Raw genomic sequence first — 25,902 nt, 5'->3', positions numbered from 1 at the left:
CAGATTTTTACCCCAAATGGTCCCCTCAAGGATTGAACTCACAACCCTGGGTTTAGCAGGCCAATGCTCAAACCACTGAGCTATCCCTCCCCCTCGTTGTGTTCTGGTTGCACTCAAGAGATCCCTTGTGATCGGCCCTGTGCAGATACCCAGTGAGAGACCATCCCGGCCCAGAGTTGACATCTAAATAGGCAAAGCAGGAAGAACAGTCCCAGAGGTGAAGTGACGTGGCTGCCAGGTCAGTGGTTGAGGCAGGCATAGGGCCCGGGTGTGGTGACTCCCAATCTAGTGCCCTGCCCCCCGGCCCACGCTGCCACTTGGCAGCCAGGAGTCAAAGCGGGATGTCGCTGAAGCTCATGGCGACTTCTCGGCTGGCTTCAGGTTCCTCTCCACAGCTTGCCCTGTGTTGCTTTTCGTTCCAGGCGTACGGTTTGAGTTCCCAGCCCTGGAGGAAGATGTGATCTATGATGACGTCCCCTGTGAAAATCTGGACTCTGATCAGTACGGTATGGAACCACCCAGAATTTTGCTCTGAGCAGAGGTGTCTTTCACGCCCACAGGCTGTCCTTGGCTGTCTGTCTGATCTACTTCCTCCCCTGCCTCTATCAGCTCTGTCCTTTCTCTCCTAGCCCCTCCCATCCAAGGATCTTGGGGCTCTGACATGAGTGTTGGGGGATGGGTAGGTGCGAGGAGCTCCATTTTACAAATGGGGAAACTGAGGCGATGTGCCTTGCTCCAAGGTGGCATGGTGCTTCTGTGGCAGAGCTGGGAATAGAACCCAGGAGTCATGACTCCCAGTCCCCTGCTCTAAGAGGGCCATTTCCCTGCCTCCTTCAGGAGTACCCTGGACTTTTAGAAGCCACTGTTGGTCTGTTGATTACCTGCTGCTCTTGGGTCCTTTCAGCCTGCTCGGAGCTAAATCAGAATCTCTCTGGAAGCAAAGGGCCAGGTCACCAGCTGGGGTAATTAGTGTAACTCCTGATGCCGATGAAGCAATGCTGAGTATCTGCCTTGCGGTCTCCTGTCCACCCCTCCAGAGCTGCTGATTGACAGCAGAGGAAGGGGCCCTTTGTGGCTGGCAGTAGGGGTAGGTTGCTGTGACTAAGGATTTTACCTCTGGGTAGATTCCTGGGTAGGGGGAGGAATAAAGCAATTGGCTTTTCATGCCTTTAAAATACAGCAGCTCTGGGTCTGTACCCACAGCCAGCCTGAGCCATAAAGGGCTGGCTGGGCACCAGGAAGGGAAAGGGGGACTCTGCATTTCATTGCACTGAATTAACAAACTCCTGCTGCCTGGGATATGGGAGTGAGCAGCGGCTTCGAGACCAAAGGATGCAAGGAAGAGGCTATTTGGAGATGCTTGTGTGAGTAGGCGAGGGCCTCTTAGGCCATATCTACCCTACAGCTCCTGTCGGCAGAACTTCTGTTGCTCGGGGTGAAAATAAACCAGCCAAGTAAGTTACACCGACGTAAGTGTGGGTGTGAACAGCGCTGTCGGTGGGAGAGCTTCATAAAATCATAGACTTAATGGTCCCTTCTGACCTTAATGATCATCTAGTCTGACCTCCTGCACAACGCAGGCCACAGAATCTCACCACCCACTCCTGTATCAAACTTGTCTGAGCCATTGAAGTCCTCAAATCATGGTTTAAAGACTTCAAGGTGTAGAGAATCCTCCAGCAAGTGACCCGTGCCCCACGCTACAGAGGAAGGCAAAAAACCCCCAGGGCCTCTGCCAATCTGCCCTGGAGGAAAATTCCTTCCCGACCCCAAATATGGCTTCTGTTGCCGACACAGCTACTGCCGCTCGCGGGGGCTGGAGTAGTTAAGCCAACAGGAGAGCGCTCTCCCGTCGGCTTAGAGCGGCTACATTAGAGAGTTTACAATGACACAGCCGCAAACTCTCCAGGGTAGCCAGGCCCTTCGATTGATGGCACCTCCCTCTTTGTTTGCTGTGTTGTTGTAGGTGTGTTGGTGCCAGGTTATTATGGAGACAAGCAGGTGAGGTCATATCTGTTATCTTCTGTTGGTGAGCGAGACCAGTTTCAGGTCCGGGAAAGGCACTCAGAGCATCACAGGAAATACAAGGTGGGACGAGTGTTTAGCATAAGTAGTTAGCACATATTTCTAGGGACCTTTCAAGGTGAAGTGGCCAGTTAATATGTCTCCAATTATGTGGGGAGGGAAAAGATTGTTGTAACAACCTATAAATCCAGGTTCTCTATTTGGTCCCTGATTTTTAGTGTCTAGCAAAGTTTATGAATTTAAACTCCCAGGCTCGTCTTTGGAAGGTGCTGTGCAGGCTTCCGTTGAGGACAAGGACTGAGAGGTCCGATACGGAGTGATCGTTTTGTGAACAGTGGTTGTCCCTGGGTGATTTGTCTTTTATCATTTTCCTGTGTGAGTTTCTTCGAGAGTGTAGTGATTGTCTGGTTTCACCCACATAGTTGTTGTTGGAGCATTTAGTGCACTGGATGAGGTACACCACACGTTGTGATAGGCATGTGTAGGACCCATGGACCTTGAAAAGTGTGCTGTGGGGGGGTGTTGATCATCATAGCAGTGGAGATGTCTGCAGTTTTTGCTTCTCTTCTGGCAGGGTCTGGTGCTGCTTTGAGTTGGCGGGCCTGGGTCTGTGGGGAGCTTGCTTCTGAAGATGAGGTTGGGGGGTGGTTTGAAGGCCAGAAGCGGGGGTTCAGGAAAGATTGCTTTCAGGATATGGTCCCTGTCAAGTAAGGGTTGTAATTCTTTAATGCTATCCCATATGAGTTCTATTGTGGGGTGGTAGGTGACAACTAGAGGTGTGCGGTCGCGGGGGGTGGAGGGGTATTTCCATATTGAAGCAAGTTCTTCCAAGGGAGGACTGTTCCATGATGTGATTTACTTCTCTGGTGGTGTGTCTGTATTTGGTGAAGGTGATTTTAAGTGTGTGAAGGTGTATATCCTGGACTTTCTCCTGGGAGCATATTCTGGGGTCTCTTGGAGCATATTTGGTGGCCTGGCTGTAGATAACCGATTTCTTGGTGTGTCTAGGATGGTTCCTGGATCTGTGGAGGTAGGTGTGGCGGTCCGCGGGTTTCTTTGTATATAATTGTCTGTAGGGTTCCATTGTTGAAGCTGCTTATGGTGTCCAACATGTTGATGGTGGCGTGGGAGTGCTAGAGAGCGTTTAATGGATGGATGATGGTGGTTGAAGCTGTGGTGGAAATCTGAGGGAGTTTAGATCTGTCCAGAGGATGAAAACATCATCGATAATATGATCTTCGGTATATCACATCTCGGGCTCATGAGACTGACTCGGGGACCTAGAATATCCATCTCGAGCTGCTGGCAGCCTCTTGGATGCGTTGCAAGGGAGAGTCACTCCCCCGCCATCACTTTCTGTGCTGGGTAAGCTCTGGTTGAGGTCTGAAGCATGGCAGTGGGCTGGGACTTGGGAGACTGGGGGCTATTCCCTGCTCTGCCGCAGTCTGTGTGTGACCACAGGCAAGTCACTTTGGGCTGAATGCTCCAAAGGAGTTAGACCTTGACACTGAGCGTCACCAGGCATAATTTTAGGTGCCTGGAAAAATCACGGTGATTCCCAAAGCACGAGTTAGACGCCTACACTTCTGTCCTACGCAGGGGGAGAGCTGGGCACCTTTGACTGCAGTTCATGCGCGTCAGGGAGCTGCCTAAGCTAGTCAGTGGGAGATGCTGACCAGAGGGCTGGCGATCTAGGCTCCCAAGTCTGGGCTGCAGGGAGGTGCCTATTTCTGCTTAGCAATTCTGAAGCCAGGAACTCTCTTCAGAGTTGGGCATCTTACGCCATTTTGGGAGTGGGGGCGTGCCACCCACCTTGCAGCTTTATTTATTTGAAGCTTTATTTATTTATTTAATTTAAGCCAGTGATTAGTGCCCTCACTGCCAGAGGGGCAGAGAGGATTGGAACAGGGGTCTCCCAGCTCTAACCACGGAGCTATGAGATATTCGGATGGGGGCTCCCCCCATCTCACCTGTTGAAGCAGGCCCACTGTGGAGAAATAACGACGGAGTGGTTGGAGCAGGAGGACAGGACCCAGGGTCTCCCCTCTGGATGCCTGAATCACTGGATGACAGAGACATTCTCCCTCTCACAATGACCCTAAGTCGCTCCTCTTCCTCCTGCCAGGTTTTGAATGGGCCCAACCTGGTCGGCGGGCTAGGAGGTTGCCTACTAGACTGAGCCTTGGACGCTACTTAGGTGGCGAACCCCTGTCTTCCATGGGCTGGGAGTCACCCTGGGCTTAGGTGGGGGATAGGCCTCCGGACTCCCACAGGGAGGCAGCAGAGAGAGACACAAGGGCTGAGGGAACTTTTACCCTGACAGTTTAGGGGCTGAGTGAGTTTAGGTGCCTGAAATAGGGATTTAGGCACCAAAGTGCTTTTGAGCATCCTGACCCTTACCCTGCCTCAGTGTCCCGTCTGTGAAAAGGGGAAGGGGGCAATAATTCCTTTACCCCTCCCCCTTTTGTCTCTATTATCTATTTGAACTGTAAGCTCGGGGGACAAGGACAGCCTGTACCTTACAAGTATGTCTGTGTGGCAAGCAGCAGCCCACAATAGGGAATCTCCAAGCCCGAGTCCCCAGATTCAGGCTTGCACTAATGGTGCTAAAAATGGCTGTGTAGACAGTTCAGGCTGTGAAACCCATGCCCCTTCCCTAGGCTTCAGAGCCCGGGCTCCAGTCCCAGACTGAATATCTACACGCTATTTTTAGCACCAGAGCCCTGTGAGTCTGCGTCCGTTGCCCGGGGCTCTGAGACGTGCTGCTGCCTGTCATGTAGGCAGTACCTAGCTACCTACATGTGATGATGATGATGAACACTCCTTCATCTCCATCCACACTTCCTTTGCCCCTTGATGGAAAGCTCAGGAGGTGGAAATGCAGGTTAATTTTGCAATCGTTCCATGACGGCTGCAGTGATTGTGTTTTTTCGCTCCTCCGTGGCCAGTTGCACTGGTTACCCAAAACCAAATCCTCTTCTAGGGAGCTGTTTATCTTTTTGTTTAATAATAGCCTGATGACTGGAATCCTGTGTTAGCTGTCAGTTTAAAATGCCTGTCTGCCTGCATTCCTCCCAGTGCATCTCCTCCTCCTCCTGCCAGCCTGGATATGGAACGCAGGTCCCTCCCTAGCTTGAGGAGTGGATGTTCCCATGGTGGAAAAAATCCAGCTGTCAGCAGCTGGGCTTTACCACCGGACAGAAGAGCAGGAGCCCATCCAAATTTTAGCCTATGGAGAGTGCTGTGCATTGCCAACTTCAGGGGTCTCTAGTCTGATGTTAGCCTTGGTCTCCATCTCTGGCCCAGAGGAGCAAGGCCGATGGGTTGCCAGTTTGGTCACCTGCTTCTGCAAGTATACGTGTAAATGTGTCCATCTAGAAACACACAATGTTGGCCATACGTCGAGTGGGGGACTCTCTCCCGGGACGCAGTGACTCTGGAAGAGATTTTGGTGGTGTGTGGTGGATAATCAGCTGAACATGCGCTCCCAGTGCGATGCTGTGGCCAGAAGGGCAAATGCAATCCTGTGATGCGTCAAGAGAGGGTCCAGAGAAGAGCAACAAGAATGATTAAAGGTCTTGAGAACATGACCTATGAAGGAAGGCTGAAAGAATTGGGTTTGTTTAGTTTGGAAAAGAGAAGACTGAGAGGGGACATGATAGCAGTTTTCAGGTATCTAAAAGGGTGTCATAAGGAGGAGGGAGAAAACTTGTTCATCTTACTCCCTAAGGATAGAACAAGAAGCAATGGGCTTAAACTGCAGCAAGGGAGGTTTAGGTTGGACATTAGGAAAAAATTCCTAACTGTCAGGGTGGTTAAACACTGAAATAAATTGCCTAGGGAGGTTGTGGAATCTCCATCTCTGGAGATATTTAGGAGTAGGTTAGATAAATGTCTATCAGGGATGGTCTAGACAGTATTTGGTCCTGCCATGCGGGCAGGGGACTGGACTCGATGACCTCTCGAGGTCCCTTCCAGTCCTAGAATCTATGAATCTAGAAGAGGAATCTCGAGTAGGAACAGAGAGGCTATTTTATCTCTGTATTTGGCACTGGTGCGACCGCTGCTGGAGTCCTGTGTCCAGTTCTCGTGTCCACAATTCAAGAAGGATGTTGATAAATTGGAGAGGGGTCAGAGAAGAACCATGAGAATGATTAAAGGATTAGAAAACCTGCCTGATAGTGAGAGACTCAAGGAGCTCAGTCCATTTAGCTCAACGAAGAGAAGGTGAAGGGGTGACTTGATCACAATCTGTAAGCACCTACATGGGGAACCAAATATTTAGTAACGGGCTCTTCAATCTAGCAGAGAAAGGTCCAACGTGATCCAATGGCTGGAAGCGGAAGCTAGACAAATTCAGACTGGGAATAAGGTGTAAATTTTTAAGGGTGTGAGTAATGAACCATTGGAACAACGTACCAATGTACCAGGGTCATAGTGGGACTATCACTAACAATTTTTAACTCCAGATCGGATGTTTTTCTAAAAGATCTGCCCTAGGAATGGTGTTGGGGGAGGTCTCTGGGCTGTGGTATACGGGCGGTCAGACTAGAGGATCACGATGGTCTCGTCTGGCCTGGGAGTCTAGGAACGATGGAAGGACTGTGGGGATCTTTCTCGCTGTTCCAACAGGTGGGAAGGGCCCACCAGAAACAAGGAAATACAAACCAGGGCTGAAATCCCGGCCCCACTGGAGTCGATGGGAAGTGTTGCTGTTGAGTTCATTGGAGTGAGGAGGTCAGCCAAGCTCAGGGAGTTGAGGAGGGTGTGGCTGGCCTCTAAGGCCCGTCCCTTCAGCCTGGTGATCAGTCTTAAAAAAAAAAAAAAAAAAAAAAAAAGGCAAGAGCTCAATGAAAGCTGCACGTCTTTGTGTTGTGCCTCCACTGAGAGGAGCAGGACTGTGTTTAAATATGGCCGCCCTGTGCTGGCGGGAGCTTGGAGGAGGAACGGGCCCCGCGGTGCCATGGTAACTTGGGGCAAAGGTTCCGAAAGTTCCTGGTAGTTGAGGCTCGGTGGAATCAGCTGGGATGGAAGGCCCAGGGGCCTGGCCATCTTCTGCCGTAGCAGGTTCAGAGATGGTGCAGGTGTACCTCTGACCTTCACCAGAGACCTGCGTCTACGGTAAAGGAATAAGCCATCTGGGTCCGGTGAAAGCAGGCACGTTTCTTCACTTGGCTATCCTGGTTCTTGTGCAAATAAAGGTGAGACTCCTGTGGTTCTGCAACGCACGAGACACTGAACAGAGGTAGCATGGACCACAAGAAAGCTGGGGGTTGGGGATACGGGCGACTTGCTTGCCAAGGAGAGAATACATCTGGGAATGGATTTTTTTTTTTTTTTTTAAACTCTGAATTGGGTTCACCTTGCTATCGCCTGACTCTGGGGTGGCTGATGCAGCAGCTGGTTGGGGCAGGGACACCCTTGGGTTCTGTGTTTGTACAGCACCGAGCGGGATGAGGTGGTGATGGGACTTCGGGGTAGCTACTGCAATGCAAATAAGAAATGAATAATAGTACTGGCACCACTGTGTTATCATAGAATATCAGGGTTGGATGGGACCTCAAGAGGTCATCTAGTCCAACCCCCTGCTCAAGGCAGGACCAACCCCCAAATAAATCCGCAAATCCCTAAATGGCCCCCTCAAGGATTGAACTCGCAACTCACAGCAGGCCAATGCTTAAACCACTGAGCTATCCCTCCCCCTGAGTCTGTTTAAAGGGGCTGCGTGGCACACTCCCTGCAGTGTCGCATGGGCTGGGTTTTTATTTTAGACGTGACAGAAATGTGCAAGATCCCACCCCAAATCCTCTTCCGTGTTACGAAATCTCTCCTTTGGGCTGACGAGCGGAAAATGGATCTGCTGGAATAGGGAATGGATGGCGGCTTGACCAATCGAAATGGAAAAGCACATGGTCCAGGCTAGAGGAGGAGGAGGAAAGTAGTAAATAGACAAGGTTTAAACACAAATAGGAAGCGGGGGAAGGAGGACACTGTGGTTAGGGGAGCTGTTTTTGCCAACAGTGTTCCCCAGGGCTTGGGACTGTCCCAGCTGTGACATTGATTCCTCTGTGACCTTGGGCAAATCACTTAATCTCCTAGGCCCTCCACTCCCTATCTATAAAATGGGGTTAATGCTCCTTCCTTGCCCTGCTTTAGTTAGATCCTCATCTCTTTGGGGAAGGGACCGTTTGTAGAGAACGGTGGGGTCCCCATCCCGACTGGGTCCTTCGGGCACTACTGTCACAGAAATGAGCAATAATAACGTGCCTCTCTCCCACCTTCCCTGATCTCTCTTGAGAAATGCCGCCTCTCACTGTGCCAGGCCCGGGGGGGACCTCTCTGCCTTGGGTCTGCAGGCTCTAGCTTGGGATGCGTCCGCATTAGCCACCTGTCTGTCCAATTCCAGGAAGAGAACGAAGCCTTCCAACTGTGGCACGGGAGCGCCCTCTGCTGGGCAGCGCCGCTCCACCTACCCACCCACCTACTGATACCGACCTGTGCTGTGTCTCGTGATCTCACAGTTATTGCCGACTTGGTGGGGAATCGGCTGTCGATCTGTGCAGCCTCCGAGGCTGCTCCTCATGGATCGTCATGTTCCCCTGGAACTCTCAGGACTTCTAACCTTGCTTTCCATGGGTTCAAGCCCCTCTGCTCCACCCTCTTTTCTCAAGTTCCTTGTGGTGACTTGTGGCTGGTCTGTCTATGCAACCATCTCCGTTCTCAGAGAGAGAGCTTGCTTGAGCAGAGCTGCTACCCCCTGCTGGCCTAGTCTTGTCCTTTGGGCATGGTGCGTAGCTGCTCTGAGCATGAATGTTGAGAACTGGCCTGACCCACTAGTTGCCTTTCCTGAATACAGCACCTGGAAACAGGTTGGAGAGGGAGAAAAGATCACTGAGTCGCCTTGTCCTTCTCCAGCCTGCCCCAGCCCCCTTGCTGCTTGCAAGATGGTTCCTTTTCTCATCCACTGTCCTGCCTGGTTGGAAGAGATCTACGTTCCACCAATATCCTTAGGCGATGCTTCTCCTCATTTTCACCCCAGTATGGCTTACTGACGCTTGTAGCCATAGATTCAGAAGATTTGCCTCGTTCTGGAGCAATGCCTTCCGAGGCAAGTGAATGCAACGCGATATCCGGGCCTGGGTCAACCCTGGAAATAGGCGGTGTGGGAGGCAGAGAGGCACACTGTGGAGAATGCTGAATTAATGGGGCACGTCATGGGTCGAAGCAAATGCCTCCTCCCGAGAGTCAATGCCGTGGGCCTTTGCCAATGGTGTTCTGTTCTTTCCCCCGCCCCGACAGGGGCAGACAGGAACCTGATTTACGAGGATGGGGCACATCGGGAAGCCGAGGACCTAGGCTGGAGCTCCAGCGAGTTTGAGAGCTACAGCGAGGATTCTGGCGAAGAGGCCAAGCCTGAGGTGGAACCTGCCAAACACAAGGCGTCCTTCCAGCCAAAGGTAATCGGCACACGATGTGCCCTGAGAACTGATACAACCGGTCCTGCCTTGATGGTTGGTGTGGGGTGGTGGCGCACCAATTTGAAATAGAACCTCTGATCCACTTCTCTCGTCGACGATCCAGGGCTGTACAGGTTGGGGGCGCTGGATGGTAAACGCTAAATGGTTTGTCAGGCTAATGTCCAGCTGTAAATGTTCATAGCCCATCCATGGTTAAGGGACTGGTGTATCAATAGCTTGAGGGTAAGCAGCAGATGGGAGGATGCGAGGGGTGTAGCTGTTTCAAATTTGACTCAGCTGAGCTACAGGGTGCACTCGGATGGCCTGGATGTGAAACCTTTTAGCTTGAATAATCCCCGCTGCCTGGGAGAGGGGAAGGGGACTTAAGTGGACCCCCAGAGACTGTTGCCTACTGGGCAGAGCACTGGACTGGGACTCAGGAGACCTGGGTTCTATTCCTGACTCTGCTAGTCCCTGCCCTTCTCTGCCTCAGTTTTCCCATCTGTAAAATGGGGCTAATGACACTGACTTCCTTTGTAAAAAGCAACAGAGGGTCCTGTGGCACCTTTGAGACTAACAGAAGTATTGGGAGCATAAGCTTTCGTGGGTAAGAACCTCACTTCTACAGATGCAAGTAAACAATAGAGAGCGGCCTGTCTCCAGAGAGAACCAGCCCTGATTACAATAACTAGTGAGATTATATAGACAGTTCCANAAGGTGCCACAGGACCCTCTGTTGCTTTTTACAGATTCAGACTAACACGGCTACCCCTCTGATACTTGACACCATGCAAGGCACTGCATTTAGCCGTATGGAATGGAAATCTATCAACCTCATGAAGAAACTTGCACAAATACAGACAGATATCATCTTCCTTTCCAAATGCAAACAGATGGACATCATACCAAATGGACTGAAGGTGAAAAATCCATTGCTATCTACATACTGCACAGACCACAGTGAGAGATTATGCCATACGTTATCAAAGAAACTGAGGAACCACCTGATCAGCATCCTATACAGCATCTAGAGATTTCCATTACTTGCATCTGTAGAAGTGAGGTTCTTACCCACGAAAGCTTATGCTCCCAATACTTCTGTTAGTCTCAAAGGTGCCACAGGACCCTCTGTTGCTTTTTACAGATTCAGACTAACACGGCTATCCCTCTGATACTTCCTTTGTAAAGTGCTTTGAGATCTATGGAGGAAAAGCCCCATATAATAACCAGGTGTTCAAGCAGATGGTGGGTGGATTTTTTTTTTTTTAATTTATTTAACATCTTGCCCAGAGAAATTTAACTGGGATAATACATTTAGCTGCTGGTCTCCGATATTGCCTAGTACTGGGGAGGCCATTTGTGGCCTTGTTTGAACCAGGATTCTACTCGTGGCTGCGGTTTCCTAGGAGCCGAGGCTTTGTTCCAGGCTGTCGGGGTACGTTGCCGTGTGCCCCCCGCCATGCACGCTAGATCTTGTCCTCTTTGAACCCCTGCAGCTAGCTAATGGTTCATGATGCAAACGATGTACCACTGGCTGCAGGGCTGTTCTGGTGCAGTCAAGTGGGGGCAGCAAGAATCCCAGCTGGGACACTTTGGGGGCTGCCCAGGCCAGGAAGGGGTTCACTCACCCCCTGCTGTGTAGCCTGGAGGATTTTTATGCTGTGCAGCTTTGGTTCAGAGTCCTGATGCCAGTAGCCGGTCCACAAGCACGAGGTCTCATTCTGACGTCCACCAGCCTTTGTAGGGTGACACCAGCAGCCCTTCCCGTCCTGAGTCTTCCCAAATCCGTCCTCCCCGAGTTCTTAACCACCAGACGCCAACTTTCCCCTCTGGTGCGTCACCCTCAAAGGTGTGAGACCAGCCCCCCAGACACCAGCTGACTTCGGCCCCTGCATCCACCCGGTTTGTGCACCAGAGACCTGCGTGGGGTGCAAAGAAACAAAAGGCTTATTAGAATCATAGAATCTCAGGGTTGGAAGGGACCTCAGGAGGTATCTAGTCCAACCCCCTGCTCAAAGCAGGACTAACCCCAACTAAATCATCCCAGCCAGGGCTTTGTCAAACCTGACCTTAAAAACCTCTAAGGAAGGAGATTCCACCACCTCCCTAGGGAACCCATTCCAGTGCTTCACCAACCTCCTAGTGGAATAGATTCTCCTAATATCCAACCTAGACCTCCTCCACTGTAGCTTGAGACCCTTGCTCCTTGTCCTGTCATCTGTCACCACTGAGAATATCCTCTTTGGAACCCCCCTTCAGGTAGTTGAAGGCTGCTATCAAATCCCCCCTCCCTCTTCTCTTCTGCAGAGTAAATAACCCAAATTCCTTCAGCCTCTCCTCGTAAGTCACGTGCCCCAGCCCCCTGATCATTTTCGTTGCCCTCCATTGGACTCGCTTCAATTTGGGGTACGGGGATCGATATATCACGTTTCGTTAAGATGCGATATATTGATCCCTGAACGCGCTCCCTGTCGACTCCGGAACTCCACCGGAGCGAGGGGTGGTAGCGGAGTCGACGGGGGAGCCGCGGCCGTCGATACCACGCCGTGTGGACCCCAGGTCAATCGATCTAAGATACTTCGACTTCAGCTACGCTATTCATGTAGCTGAAGTTGCGTATCTTAGATCGATTTCCCCCCCCCCAGTGTAGACCAGCCCATGCCCATCCCTTCTGTAGTGACGCTATTGACTAGAAAAGCCACCAATTCAGAGATGACATAGTTACCGACAAACGTGTCTACGTTCAAGAAAACCCCTTTTCTAGTACAAGCTGCGTATCGCCTTTGAACAGTTTCCCAGTGTACCCCTGAGCCGTGGGGAAGATCCGGTGTTTCACGGACAGCACCCGCCGAGTGACGGTTGTTAGGTGGAACCAGTTTCCTGTCAACTCCTGGCGTGGGCGGCGCCCCTCCCGGTGGTGAGGTGTACCTGAAATTGTAATGCAGGTTATGAGCACAGTGTTTATATAGACAGATCCGTGCTCTGTCGTCTTATCTCATGATGACCAAGTTCGGAACATTATAAGCTTCCATAAGACCTTCCTCGATACACATTGCATGCTGTATTATTGCACTATAAATCAGCTAGTTCAACTGCTCATTTTGGGGGGTGGGGGGGTTAAAGCTTCTGTTCTCCCCTTGGGGGGTCTGGACCCCGAGTGTCCCGTTATCTTGCGTGGCGGGTCGGGTCGTCATTCAGAACTGGCAGACTGCCTCTGGAAGCGGTTAGTCGTGAAATCCTACCATAGGCTGGCACCTTCTCGAAAGGGCGCATAGACCTATTGCCAGTGCTTAATTGGTAACGGAAGAGGTGCTGGAGCTCAAGCAATTGGGTGCCGGGGCTCAAGCCATCTTTTTTTAGTTTCATAACCGAACGGCCGGGCCTGGAGGCGCCGGGGCCCCGAACAGCCGGGCCCGGAGGCGCCGGGGCTCAGCCTGGCAAGCCCCAGCACAGATTAAGCCCTGCCTATAGGTGTGTTGTCCGGAGAGGTTTTTCCTCTGTGATGTCCTGTTCTAAGTCCAAACCAGGACTGTGGCGCAAGCAGAGAAGAGCCCGTGCCCCAGAGAATCCCTCCCGGGTTTTACACTGAGCCCAGCGTGCGCTGGAGCAGGACTGGGATGCAGCCAGTGCCGGGCAGATACCCACGTGGGGCAGACGTGTACGACAAAGCTGTTACGTCCGTTCCTATTGCCTGTCGGTGCTTTGCACTCCCAGTCAGCTGGGACAAGACACTCCAGCCCTCGGACTGTTCCACAGAGTGCCTCTGACTGGGGGCGGGACGCAGACTTGGGAGGGGAGAGGGTTGACCAGGATGGGGGGCACCCGGCAATGCCTCCTGGTGGCTGAGATCCCGCTTGGTGCCCGGCTTACTGTATGAGCCTGTGCTACTCCCTCCTTCTGCCCCCATCCCCAGGCTCCTGCGTGCGCTTGCCTCTGTCCCGCTTTGCTGTGCGGTCTGGGAGGGACATGCACGCTGGGTGGGGCGACTTGCTGGGCAGGGCTACGGAGCAGCTTGTCTTAATGCAGCAGTGGGACCCTCCCCACCCCGCCCCCGTAGCGAGTTCTCCTTGGGCTCAGAGTCGGGGGATGGGCTCCTGCATTGGGGGCCTTGACATGGGATTGGGGGCTGTGGAGAGCCCAGTAAATTACTGAACATAGCAGTTGTTGCCTGGCTGGATCTCTAAAGCGGGGGGCTCAGGACCCACAATCTGGAATGCCCTTCTTCCTGGTGCCTGGGAGGGAGCATCCCTGCTTGGCAGCCCCTCTCCCCTGCCTCAGAGGAGCTCCAGTAGGTCCTGGTGCACCACTGCAGACATGACCTTGGGGTGGGGAGAGCCTTGGCCACTGTTCAGCACAAGGCCTCTTGCTCTCCTGAGCAATTAGATTCCCCCTTGCTCTCCTCCAGGGAGCAGAACAAGAGCTATCCCCACCCTGGTGGGGGTCATGGCAGGTGCTCTTCTCCTTCGGATGGGGGGGATAGGAGCGCCCCACCTGCATTCAGACGGGCTAGTCTAGACGGATCACTGGTCCTCTTGTTTCTCCTCTTGTGTTTGGCTGCTTACCTGAATCTCTCTTCTCTGCCTCTCTTCCCGCTGCCTGTTGCTTCTCCTCCTACCTGATTGCTTGGGGCGCAGCTTTCTCCAGACCTGAATAGGCTAAAGGAGAGATACGCCAGGACAAAGAGGGACTTTCTGGCTTTAAGAGTTGGGGGGAGAGACATGCAGGAGCTGAAGCAGAAATACGATTGTAAGGTACTGTCCCTCCTTCAGACTTTTTTTTACCCCCTTATCGATCCCTCCTGGGTTGCATGCTCTCTCTGCACCGCAGTCTCTCTCTGCTTCGCATGATCGCTTCCTTTTTACACCAGGCCCGCTGAACTCAAGTCTGCAAGCATGCTCTTAAAGAGGCACTGTGAGATGCTCTTAAAGGGGCAGAGGCACGGGGACCAGGGGCGAGAACTGGGCGTCAGTTCAGTTCCTGGTGACTCTCTGGGTACGTGCAAACCCCAGCTTGAGGAGACGTACCCGCGCTAGCTTCGCTCCAGCTAGAGGACTGAACGGAGAAGTATAGCCGTGGCAATGCAAGTGGCAGGAGGGGCAGGTCGCCCGGAGTACGATCCCGTCCGAGACTCTAGGCATGTACTCGGGGCAGCTACGCTTCTATCTTTAGTACGCTAGCTCCACCAGCGCTAGCATGGATATGTCCCCTCGAGCTCAAAGTGTAGCTACACCCATTGTCTGTGGCCAAGCCATGTCACCTTTGTGCCTTGGTTCTGGGAAATCAAGAAATGCTTCCCTGCCTCCCAGGGATTCCACACAGCATGGGTGTGGCTCTGAAAAGTGACTCTAAAAATGGCAATTCCAGGTTTGCTTTCTTTCAAATGAGCTTGGCTTCCAAGTAAAATGATGCAGGAGGAGGAGGGGTTTATCTGCCAGCTCCCTTTTGGATCTGAGCACCTCACCCAGCATTTTCCTTGTGCCTCGTGACCAGTAAAAGGTTCTGCAGATCAAATTTTGCCCTTGGTGACCCCTGTGCAGCCCCAGGTGTCACTGATTGGAAGCTAATTAACAATGTGATTTGCACCAGATGGCCTGGGATCCCGCACCCCCCTCTGCCAGCTGTGTTGGCTCCTGCACGACAGCAGAGCCTTATTTAAGGGCTTGTCTTCACTGCCGAGTTCATGGGAGCCCTCCCCCCTCCCCAAGACCTCCTTAACTCCAGTGCACTGGTGCTGTTAGCTACTAATACGCTCCAGATCAGTGTTATTTCACAGTGCGGCTCCTTGCTCAAGGGAGAAGGTAGAGAGCTGGAGTTAACGCTGCCGCCGAGTGGCTGAAGTGGGCAGATGAGCCTGGGAGAAGATCTGCTGAGTAAGGAGGTGCCAATTTTGCATTGTCACTTTTCAGAGCAGAACTGCACACGAGTGAGTTGGCCTTCGTAAAACGCGCTCAGACATTGGGCGTGCTGGAGAGTGGCTCCCATTTAAGAAGGCACCAGCCGTTCCCATGCAGTGATCTGAGAGCAGTAGTTCCTGTACCTTTAAGGAGTTTACCTCTCTGGCAAATGCTGGTGACTTTTATATGGAAGCCGTTGTCTATAAGTGCAAAATATTGGTCACACTTCGTATTAAAGTTTCCTTTATAAGCAGTTAATTGATTGCTATAGAGCCCAGTAGGTCAATAGGTTGCTTATAACCATCTATAACACGTTTTTTTTAAACACAGAAGGAAACCAAACATATGTAAATACGGGCCCAACATGGAAGTAGCATGTAAATAACGAAATTCAGCGTTCATTATTTTTTAAAACCTGGAAAAAATCGAAACAAAATCAAACCAAAAACCTGAGCCCGAGGTGGTTATGCAGGGTATCAGGTCAGTGACTAAACAGATAAATGTGAACATAAGCTGTGTTAACTAATATATACTAAACTGCAAAAATATGCAACAGTTTCAGGTGTGACCAGGCACCCTCATTCCTCCTCTCCCAAACATTTGTTAGACAGTGATTTTTTTTCTATTCGTGCACTAGCAGAGAGCTCCCTAAGCCAGTCTATGTCCGAGGGAGGAATTGCAGATTTCCATTTTCTCAAAATAACATTTGGCCACACAAATAGTTATTGCAATTCACTTCTTAATACCAGCTCCTCCAGCACCCCTGAAATACACAAGCTTGGAGAAGGCAAGATAGGGACATTTAGCGTTTTTGAGAGGGCTCTGAATATGGTGTTCTGGAACACTTATTTTTTTGACTGCTACAGAGGATGTGTGAAAAGTTGGCATGTGGCTGTTTGCTCTAATGCCTGCTAGTGACATGCTTATAACCATGCCTAGCACATGCTACTGATGTCTTGAACATGCTTAGAGCAGTCCAGTAACCCTTTATAAACCATTTGTAGATGGAACCTCTGTATAAAATGACCGTATTATTATCTGATCCGTTGCCCGAGACTGAAAATGGATATCGTATTTGACTGGCCCCTCATTTGATGTCCTGTCTTTGCTCTGGGTTTCATCTCTCAGTACTGCTGCTTACGACGCTTCCTAAAACACGAGAGCAATAAGAATCTGATGTCTTGCATTTAACCTGCACCTTTGTCCACCTCGCCTGCCCTCTGCCCATTAATCCATCTCAGCCGGGGATACTTCCGAAATTCTAAACCTTTTTGTGGCCTGAAACAGCTGCCTCTTAAAAACCTCCCATAAGTCGTCCTCCCAAAGGTGGAATTTGAACGCCGTCCTCCATCAAAATTATTCAGGGCTGCAGCACAAAATGGGCAATAGTTAAATTCTCGAACGTAGCGACCGGTTGAAGGCCCCATATTGTAATAGTAGCGTGCCACAGATCTGGGCCCGGAGGCGTGGGTTCAAATCCCACTGCTGGTACCATGCTGTAATACTGCAACACCTGAGATTGGTGGTAAGAGACTGAACTTCATCTCCTTGTTGCCATCACCTGACCTGGGTTGGGGTTACAAAGGTTCACCCGAAAGAGGTCAGTGGTAGACCTGTGTGGAGGATGCCAAGTCCATTTCATGAAGGATTTAGGGACTTTCACATTTGTCTTCATTCCAGTTAAGAATAAAACCTGAAAATTTCTAAATACTCCATGAAAGAAAACTCCAATTTTATTTTTTTTGGTCAATTAATTTTGTTTTGATTAACTTTTTTTATTTTCTAGTATAATAGAATACAGCATTTTTTAAAAAGTAAAAAGTTTTTTTCCAAATGAAAAATCAAACCATTTTTTCGAAAAATATCCAAAAGGAACCTTGTTTTTAATTGTTGGAACTTTTTTGAGGGTTTTGTCCAAAATGAATCTTTGGTGAAGTTGACACATTTGTCAACTTCACCAAATGTGGTGAAGGGATGGTCTAGACAGTATTTGGTCCTGCCATGCGGGCAGGGGACTGGACTCGATGACCTCTTGAGGCCCCTTTCAGTCCTAGAATCTATGAATCTATGAATTTCGGGAAAGGTTTTAACTTTGAGGAAACTGTGTTCTCTGATGGAAAATGGGTCTGTCAAGATTTTTCTGACCAGCTCTAGTCCGTACCCACCAGTGGTGATGGTTACAAGTATCTTCTGAACCATCGGGGCCAGATAAGGTGTCCTGCTCTCAGCAGAGTGTGTGCGTCTGCCCTCTAGGTGCTACACTGATCTCTAGCCCCAGCAGTTTGCAAATGGACACTTTGCACGTGCGGCTGTTGGATTTTTCAGGTACAAGTGCAAAGCTCCTGCATGTGCAAATAGCCGTGGTTCACAAATACCAGGGAAGAGGGGGTGGGGGGAGATTGCCAGATGTGGTGGTAACATGTCCCATAAAATTGTTAATGGCTTGAAACTAAGCTGGTCTTGAGCAGATCAGCACAGTCTTTCCCCCTTCCATTTGCCCACCTTGAGCTTCCCTTCCTGCTTTAAATGTTCACGGACTATCTAACACTCAAACCTGGTCTGAATCTGATGGGTCACTACAGGACAGATTCTCTGTCCCACGTGGATGGCGATGTGCCCCTTGCTGGCGGAATTCCCAGCAGGCTGCCTTCCCTTCAGCCTCTTGTGCAGGGAATGGGGAGTAGGCATAGCCGGGGTGCGCTATGCTCCAGCTATCCTCAGCGGGCATGTGGTCCCCTGGAGACTGTTGCCAGGTCCCCTGTGAGAATGTGCACTAGGCTGCTGCATTGTTTCACCATGAACCTGCTCTTCCCACCTTCCCTACATGTGGGACGCCGGCCCTTTTAATGTGTTGGACTGATCCAAGTGAGGGTCACGTGCCAAAGGGCAGAGGGAGCTCCCGAAGGGAGTGGCATTACAGAGAAGCCGTCAGGTCAGTAGGATCGCTCGCGTGCAGCTGGCTGGTGACACGTTCCTAGAGCCCCATGGCTGGAGCTGGGCCGAGGCTGGTCCCAGAGAGGAGGTGGGAAAGACCCCGGAGCACTGCTGCTGTCTAGTCCGATTGGAAATGCCAGAAGAGGAGGTGGGCAGGCTGGCGTGCCCGACTGGCAGATTGGGAAAGTGAGCCTGTGATCCCATCTGCATCTGGCCAAGCGGACAGGGACTAGAAGACGCCACCATCTGCTGATGGTTTGGTGGCGCATGTGCAGTTGGTTCTTGGGGCTTAGTCCAGTCCCATAGCTGACTGCCTGGCTGGTAGGCTCAGCAGAGAGGCCAAGGACAGACAGGGCCCGGGAGACTGAGCTCTCTCTACCCTGGAGGTAGAGCCTCCAGAGAGCACATTGGCAGGATGTGTGGGGGAGCCTTGCATTGCTGCTGCCCTGTCCTGGATGTAAATAGGACTTCAGGCACTGGGGCTGTCCATGAGCAGCCGCAAAGGGTTTGATCAGCCTAACCTCACTCCCATTGAAGCCAGCCGGAGTTCTGCCCTCTGCTTTGACAGGAGCAGAGCTGGCCAATGCCACGCGTCTGACAGTCCCCACCCCATTACTAAATTCACATGTTTAAACCAAAAAAGTTCCATTTCCTCTTTTTCGGAGATGGAAAAGATCAGAACTTGCTGCAAGAAACTACTCCTCAGGCTCCGATGATGGTATCGCCCACGGGAATCTCTCTAGGTATATAGATCGCACTTTACGCTAAGGTTTCATCTCTGAAGGGTTAATAGATGCTTCAGTAAATGCCTGTCAGTTGTTCCAGATTGCTAGAGAGACCTTCGGTTGAGAGATTGCTTATAAACCATCCAGAACACTTTCTAGTGCTGTGCTGCAAGCCAGCTGTGACACGTACTGCTCATGCCTGGAACACGCTAATAACATCTCTGAATAATTTAACCCTTTACAAAGGGTTCCTTAATATAAAGTGTGGCTGGTTTTTTTTTTTTTTTTTTTTTTTTTTTTAAAGCTGCTATTGAAAGAAATTATTCAGATTCTTTCAATGCCATTTCTTTAGGGCCAAGAGGGTCCGTGCCCCCCGCCCCCCCATGAAGTGTGTGTGTGGTTGACATGGGGAGGAAGAGCTGCTCTTGTGTCTTGGAAGTCGAATCGTTTCTAGCAAAGAGGCAGGGAGCGTGGGGTGCTGCTTGCGCTGGGATGGAGCAGCTGGGGCTGGAGGATTGACAGAGATGGTCACTTCTTTGCGTCTCTTCTCCTCAGATGACTCAGCTGATGAAAGCCGCCAGAAGCGGCACAAAAGACGGCTTGGAGAAGACGAAGATCGCTGTCATGCGCAAAGTGACCTTCTTGCACCGGAAAGAAGCCCCAGGTAACTGGCGCTGGGGCGGTCGGTGTCAGGTGCAAAATAACTGATTTTACAGAAAGAAAAATCACAAACTGAAAATACCAGAAATCCTTGCATTTCCTACGAATGATTGGGTGATCACAATTTAATCCCCCCCCCCCGCCTCTAATTTATGCTTTTTGCCTCCTTTTTGCACTCTCTCACGCTTGTGCTCTAGCATGGAATTGCTCAGAGCATCTAAGTGACTTAGGCTCTTAAGTGTCTAACTTTTGAAGATGGGATTTAGGTTCTTGTGAAAACGTTGCCCCTTGCCTAGTGCAAGGCAGTTGTATCAGGGATTCCAACAGTGGGGGGAAGTTTACATGTCAAACCTTTATATACCCTTTAAAACCGCATCCCAGAATCCCTTTCCTATTTAGTTTTTCTAAAACCTATCAAAGCTTTCATGACTCTCAAGCTGGAGAGGCCATACGTTAAAAGCACCCTTCATTCAGGGCCGGGTTTTCCAAAGAACCCTTCTCCCAGTTAGATGCTGAAAAGTAATGGGCAGGTTTTCAAACAAACTCCGGTTGAGGGCTGTGCTCTTCTGACAATCTTTGTGTCTTGACGGGAGCTGGTCATCTGGCCCAAATTCGGAGTGGGCAGCATTTGAAAAATCTGTCCCCTAGGTCTTTTGAAAAGCTGTCCCCTAATGGCCTGAATGTCTAAAGTGTTTATCTTCAGTAGGAGCGGTGGGCGCTCAGCACGTTTTGAGAAAACAAAGCCAGATGCTTGTGGCCTAAAACCTGTTTTGGTTAGTCATATTTTTTTAAAGATAAAAATCACGTTCCTGTTTTATTTCATGCATTGCTTCTGCTGCTGTTACTAAACCAGAACAGTGTGCTGGGGCAAAACCTTTTGCTGGAGTAACTAGTGTAACTTCCTTGGCTGGGCTGGCATTGCTGTCTGCAGAGGATTTGGCCCCTGGTGACTAAATCTGGATCATCCCCCAGTTGCCACCCGGGTCTGTTGTAATCCTGAGTGTTGCTGCTTATTTCCATGGAAACGACTGTGCCAAACCATATCCCTTCCGTTAGCCTTTTGGCGGCACGTGAAGGAGGAGAGAGGAAACCAGCTAGTCCAGGGGTAGGCAACCTATGGCACCCGTGCCGAAGGCGGCATGCGAGCTGATTTTCAGTGGCACTCACACTGCCCGGGTCTTGGCCACCGGTCCGGGGGGCTCTGCATAGAATCATAGACTTTAAGGTCAGAAGGGACCGTTATGATCATCTAGTCTGACCTCCTGCACAACGCAGGCCACAGAATCTCACCACCCACTCTTGTATCAAACCTGTGTCTGAGCCACTGAAGTCCTCAAATCATGGTTTAAAGATTTCAAGGTGCAGAGAATCCTCCAGCAAGTGACCTGTGGCCCACACTGCAGAGGAAGGCGAAAACCCCCCAGGGCCTCTGCCAATCTGCCCTGGAGGAAAATTCCTTCCTGACCGCCGAATGTGGCGATCAGCTAAACCCTGAGCATGTGGGCAAAACTCATCAGCCAGACACTCAGGAAAGAATTCTCTGTAGTAACTCAGATCCCACCCCATCTAACATCCCATCACAGGCCACTGGGCATATTTACTGCTAATAGTCGAAGATCAATTAATTGCCAAAATTAGGCTATCCCATTATACCATCCCCTTTTAAAAATCTTATTTACTTTACAGACAACAATAGTTTAGTTCTATATTATAGACTTGTAGAAAGAGACCTTTTAAAAACATTAAAATGTATGACTGGCACGCGAAACCTTAAATTAGAATGAGTAAATGAAGACTCGGCACACCACTTCTGAAAGGTTGCCGACCCCAAGCTAGAGTTTTGGTGGAGGAACTTTCTTATCTCCAGTAATGGGAGGGAAATGCTGAACTGGGGAGGTGCTGACATTGTGGGGTGCCCCTTGAGGGCACGGATAGAGTAACTAGCACCGCCTTGTTAAGTCAGGGATATTTAGTAGGGCTGGTCAAAAAGTTTCCATCGAGGTGTTTTCCCAGTGGAAAATAGGGTTTTCGACTAAACAAATTTTCATGGAAAATGTCTAGTTTTGGGCCAGTTGTTTGACATAAATGTTCAGTTTCTGTTGAAATGTTCCACGGGTTAGTGGTGGAAGAAGCCCCATTTTCTAATCCGCTCTAATACTTGGTTCCAACCTGTAGCAAGTTGGTCCCAGTTGGCCTTCCTGGGCTGTGACCATGGGGACTGGGAAAGAAGTTGATCTTCATGAGCACTCTCGTCTTCTGAAGCAAACTGATCCATCAGTGAGCTGTCACCGTTGCCCATAGGGGTTGAGACTTTCAAAACCAGCAGAGGGCACAGGCCATGCAAAGCCTATGGAAATATAGACGGAGATGGATTCCTGAAGTCATAGAACCAGAGGGTTAGACGGGACCACAAGGGTCATCTAGTCTAACCCCCTTCCCGGATGCGGGATTTGTGTCTAAACCATCCAAGACCGATGCTATCCAGCCTTCTTTTGAAAACCTCCAATGAAGGTGCTTCCACAACCTCCCTAGGCATCTGTTCCATTGTCCTACTTTTCTTATAGTTAGGAAGTCCCTGGCTTTCTAAAGCTCGGCCAGGGGCTATGAAGAGGAGTCCAGGGGTACAAATGGCGAGAAGCTAGCTAATCCCTCTGCTTCAGCTGTGTGGCTTCATATTTGACTTTCCTTGAAGATGGCCCACGCTGGGTCAGCAGGCCGCTCGGGTCCATTCAGTGTGCATTTACACAGGAGCGGTACAAACACAGATCTGATGTGTTTTCTGCCCCAGAGGACTTAGCCACCCGACTCCTGTTGATTTCAATGGGAGTTAGGTGCCTAAATAACTTTAAAAATCTGGGCCCATAGGACAGCACAGACAAAACACAAGGCAACAACATTTCCAGAGAAGGGAAGTGAATGGGTTGCTGATGAAGGGGAAACAAGGAGTCACTCTGGATAGTTCTCTGAAAACATCCACTCAATGTGCAGTGGCAGGCAAAAAAGCGAACAGAATGTTGGGAATCATTAAGAAAGGGAGAGATAAGACAGAAAATATAATCTTGCCTCCATGGTACGCCTACATCTTGAATGCTGCGTGCAGATGTGGTTGCCCCATCTCAGAAAAGAGCAACAAAAACGATTATGGGTATGGAACAGCTTCCATATGAGGAGAGGTTAATAAGACTGGGACTTTTCAGCTTGGAAAAGAGACGACTAAAGGTGGATATGGTAGAGGTCTATTAAATCAGGACGGGTGTGGAGAAAGTAAATAAGGCAGTGTTATTTACTCCTTCTCTTAACAAGAACTAGGGGTCACCAAATGAAATTAGTAGGCAGCAGGTTTAAACCAAACAAAAGGCAGTATTTTTTCACACAACGCACAGTAAACCTGTAGATCTCCTTGCCAGAGGATGGTGTGAAGGCCAAGACTATAACAGGGTTCAAAAAAGAACTAGATAAATTCATGGAGGACAGGTCCATCAATGGCTGTTAGCCAGGATGGACAGGGATGGTGTCCCTAGCGTCTGTTTGCCAGAAGCTGGGAATGGGCAACGGGGGATGGATCACTTGATGATTACCTGTTCTGTTCATTCCCTCTGGGGCACCTGGCATTGGCCACTGTCGGAAGACAGGATACTGGGGTAGATGGACCTTTGGTCTGACCCAGAATGGCAGTTCTTATGTTCTTAAGGAATTTAGTCCAGCCAATCAGACTCTGCTAATGCTTCTCACGTTCCATAGGGAATGGGGAACACAGGGGCAGGGCAGTGCAGATGGAAAAGGTGCAATATCCCCTGTGGGTTTTAGGGATCCCAATGGAACGTCCAGAACAAGGGAGGATTCTAGTCCGTGTGCTCTGGACTCAGTTCAGTCCAATGAGACGTGCCTGGCATAACGAGCTTTGTGAGAGCTGCTGAAGCATAAGAAAGAGGCAGACAGGTTGGGTGTCTGTAAGAGCAGCGTGATCCACCCAAAGTTTGGCTACCAGCGATATTTGGGGTTTGATCCCCGGTGTCCATTTGCTTCTCCATCTCCCAGAAGGAGTGGATTGTATAATGGTTAGAGCAGAGAGCTGGGAGTCAGGAGTCCTGGGTTCTAGTCCCAGACTCACTGTATGACCTTGAGGCAAGTCACTTCCTTGCCTGCTGCCTCAGTTTTCCCCATCTGTGAAATGGGGATAATGCCAAACACACAGGTGTTGAGGGTTAAATTGCTAATTGCTTTGAGATCCAGACGGGTCCGGTTGTTAGCTGGGCCCTGCGTATCTGCATGGAGAGTGGTGGTGTGTCCAAGCACAGGCCATGCTGTAACTAGAGAATGTCACATGTCCTTAAGGGTCTTAGAGGGTGATTAAATAGCTGGGGGGGGGGTAAAGGAAAAGGAGTCTGAGCAGCACGTAGGGTTACCCGATGGGTCGTGACCGAAGTGAATGGCTGCTTCCTGTCAAGGGAAGAGACGTCCTAGGTGACAAATCTAGTTAGGGATAAACCTGGCTGTCTTCTGCCATCCTTCCCCTGCCATAGGCACCAACTTCTCCTGGCACTGGTGGGTGCCTGCCCCGCCCTCATTCCAACCCCTTCCCCAAATCCCGCCTCCTCCCCTGAGCGCGCCGTATTCCCGCTCCTCCTCCTCCCTCCCGGAGCTTGTTACAAGGGCTGGGAGAAGAGGGGATGCGGTGCGCTCAGGGGTGGAGGTGAGGTGGGGGGGAGGGGAGCTTGCTCTGCACCCACCAATTTCACCCCAGGGGTGCTCCAGCCCGGGAGCATCCACGGCGTCGGCGCCTACGCCCCCCTCCCCGCCGTGCGGGTCTCCGCTGGCTGCTACTGCCTCTGCACCCAGCCCAGCCTCCTGCCACCTGACCCAGAGCATGAGGCGCTCCCCGAGAGCAGCGTCCGAGCAGAGATGGGCCCGTCCCTAGCTGTGATTGGACTCTGGGCAGCCGGGGCTGGAGCCGAGCGACAGCGAGCTGAGCTGCCCTTCCAAAATTAGGGAAGGAAAAAGGTCACTCGGGAGTTGTGAGCCAAGCAGCTGCTGTATTCCTGCAGCCCTCTGATCCCCCTCCCCGTCTCCACCCACACAAGCCCAGAGTGTCCCCAGCAATCGCCCTTCCTCCCGAGGCTATTTATATCCGTAAAGCCAGAATGGGGGGGGAAGAGGAAGTTGACAGGCAGTGCTTGCGGGAGAATGCAGCGGGCAGAATGTGGAGGAAACGGTGCTCTATTGAAAAAGACTATATTATCACCTCCTCCTCCTCCTCTTCCTCTTCGGTCTCTGCCTCAGGTAAGGGGAGGTTTGTCTCTCTGGGCTTCCCTTTCTCAGGTAGGTTCGGTTCCTGTCGCCTCTGCTCCCCAGTCTTGCTCACTCCTTCCTGCTTCTCTCTGCACGGGGTTCGTTATTCCCTCCCCTTACCCGCTCTGCTTGGGTTTGATTTCTGAAGAAGCCATGAGGAACAATGGAAAAAACCCAGCGGTCCGCTGCTGGGATCATTCTGTTCAGCCCCTTGGCAGGGTCCCGAGATGGGAGGCTGGTTGGAGCTTTGCGGTATTAAATGGGTTTAAACCCCCAAGTGAGTTTGATTTCCCTGCTACAGGCGTTTGGGTGCTTGGCTGACCATGACATTCAGGGCAGACGGGGCCCTCGGCTCGCTGGTCCTGTGCCCTCCTCCAAAGGGAATTCGTTCCAGGCTGAGATCTCCGTGGTTCTCCCGTCCCTACCTCTCAAATTCCTTGGGCTGATTAATGCAGCCCAATGGTATCTGGTGTCAGCATTCAGGGTTTCCCGTAAGTCCCGGCTTGGACTAAATAGTTGTGCAACCTACTGCTGCATAGAGAGGAACCCTCTGCTCCTTGACCCAGCGGTGGCAATGAACAGAGCACCAGCCGTCTGGGCAGACCGTTTACTCCTCAGTCCCAGGGCCGTGCATGAGCTATCCATTCTGCTGACCGGTGGGTCGGAGCAGTGTGGGGCGCATCTCCACCCAGGGGAATGCCTAAGACATAGGACGAGACCGGCGCATTCAAGTTTCTAGGTTCGTTCTTGATACCAGTAGAGGGGAAAAAAAGGGCCAGTGCGTTAACCACCGGGTTACCAGCCCCCTCCATGGCACAGGTATGTGTGTGAGGAGGGGGGTGAGTACAGGCTGGACAAACACTCCGGATGTTCTGAGCGCCAGCGCTGTCTGCAGCCTGGGAGAGGCTGTGGTGCCCG

General features: G+C 51.0%; 1 protein-coding gene across 11 annotated transcripts in view; it reads left to right on the top strand.

Moving 5' to 3' along the window:
- ARHGEF10L (Rho guanine nucleotide exchange factor 10 like) overlaps positions 1-25,902 on the top strand; it is a 191,940-nt gene that overhangs the window by 82,062 nt on the left and 83,976 nt on the right. For 7 of the 11 annotated variants that reach the window (XM_034753125.1, XM_034753127.1, XM_034753121.1 and 4 more), the window contains 4 exons: positions 423-506; positions 9,325-9,482; positions 14,117-14,233; positions 19,591-19,699. In XM_034753125.1, coding sequence (XP_034609016.1) covers positions 423-506; positions 9,325-9,482; positions 14,117-14,233; positions 19,591-19,699 — 468 coding nt within the window. Of the gene's footprint in view, positions 1-422; positions 507-9,324; positions 9,483-14,116; positions 14,234-19,590; positions 19,700-24,821; positions 24,976-25,902 lie in introns of those variants that run through there. The other 4 variants (XM_034753129.1, XM_034753128.1, XM_034753132.1 and 1 more) reach the window with 2 other exon arrangements.

The sequence above is a fragment of the Trachemys scripta genome, chromosome 19 (assembly GCF_013100865.1).
Source record: "Trachemys scripta elegans isolate TJP31775 chromosome 19, CAS_Tse_1.0, whole genome shotgun sequence".
NCBI lineage: Eukaryota > Metazoa > Chordata > Testudines > Emydidae > Trachemys > Trachemys scripta.
The sequence above is the reverse complement of the archived record's forward strand: the minus strand, read 5'-3'. Positions and strand labels throughout refer to the sequence as shown.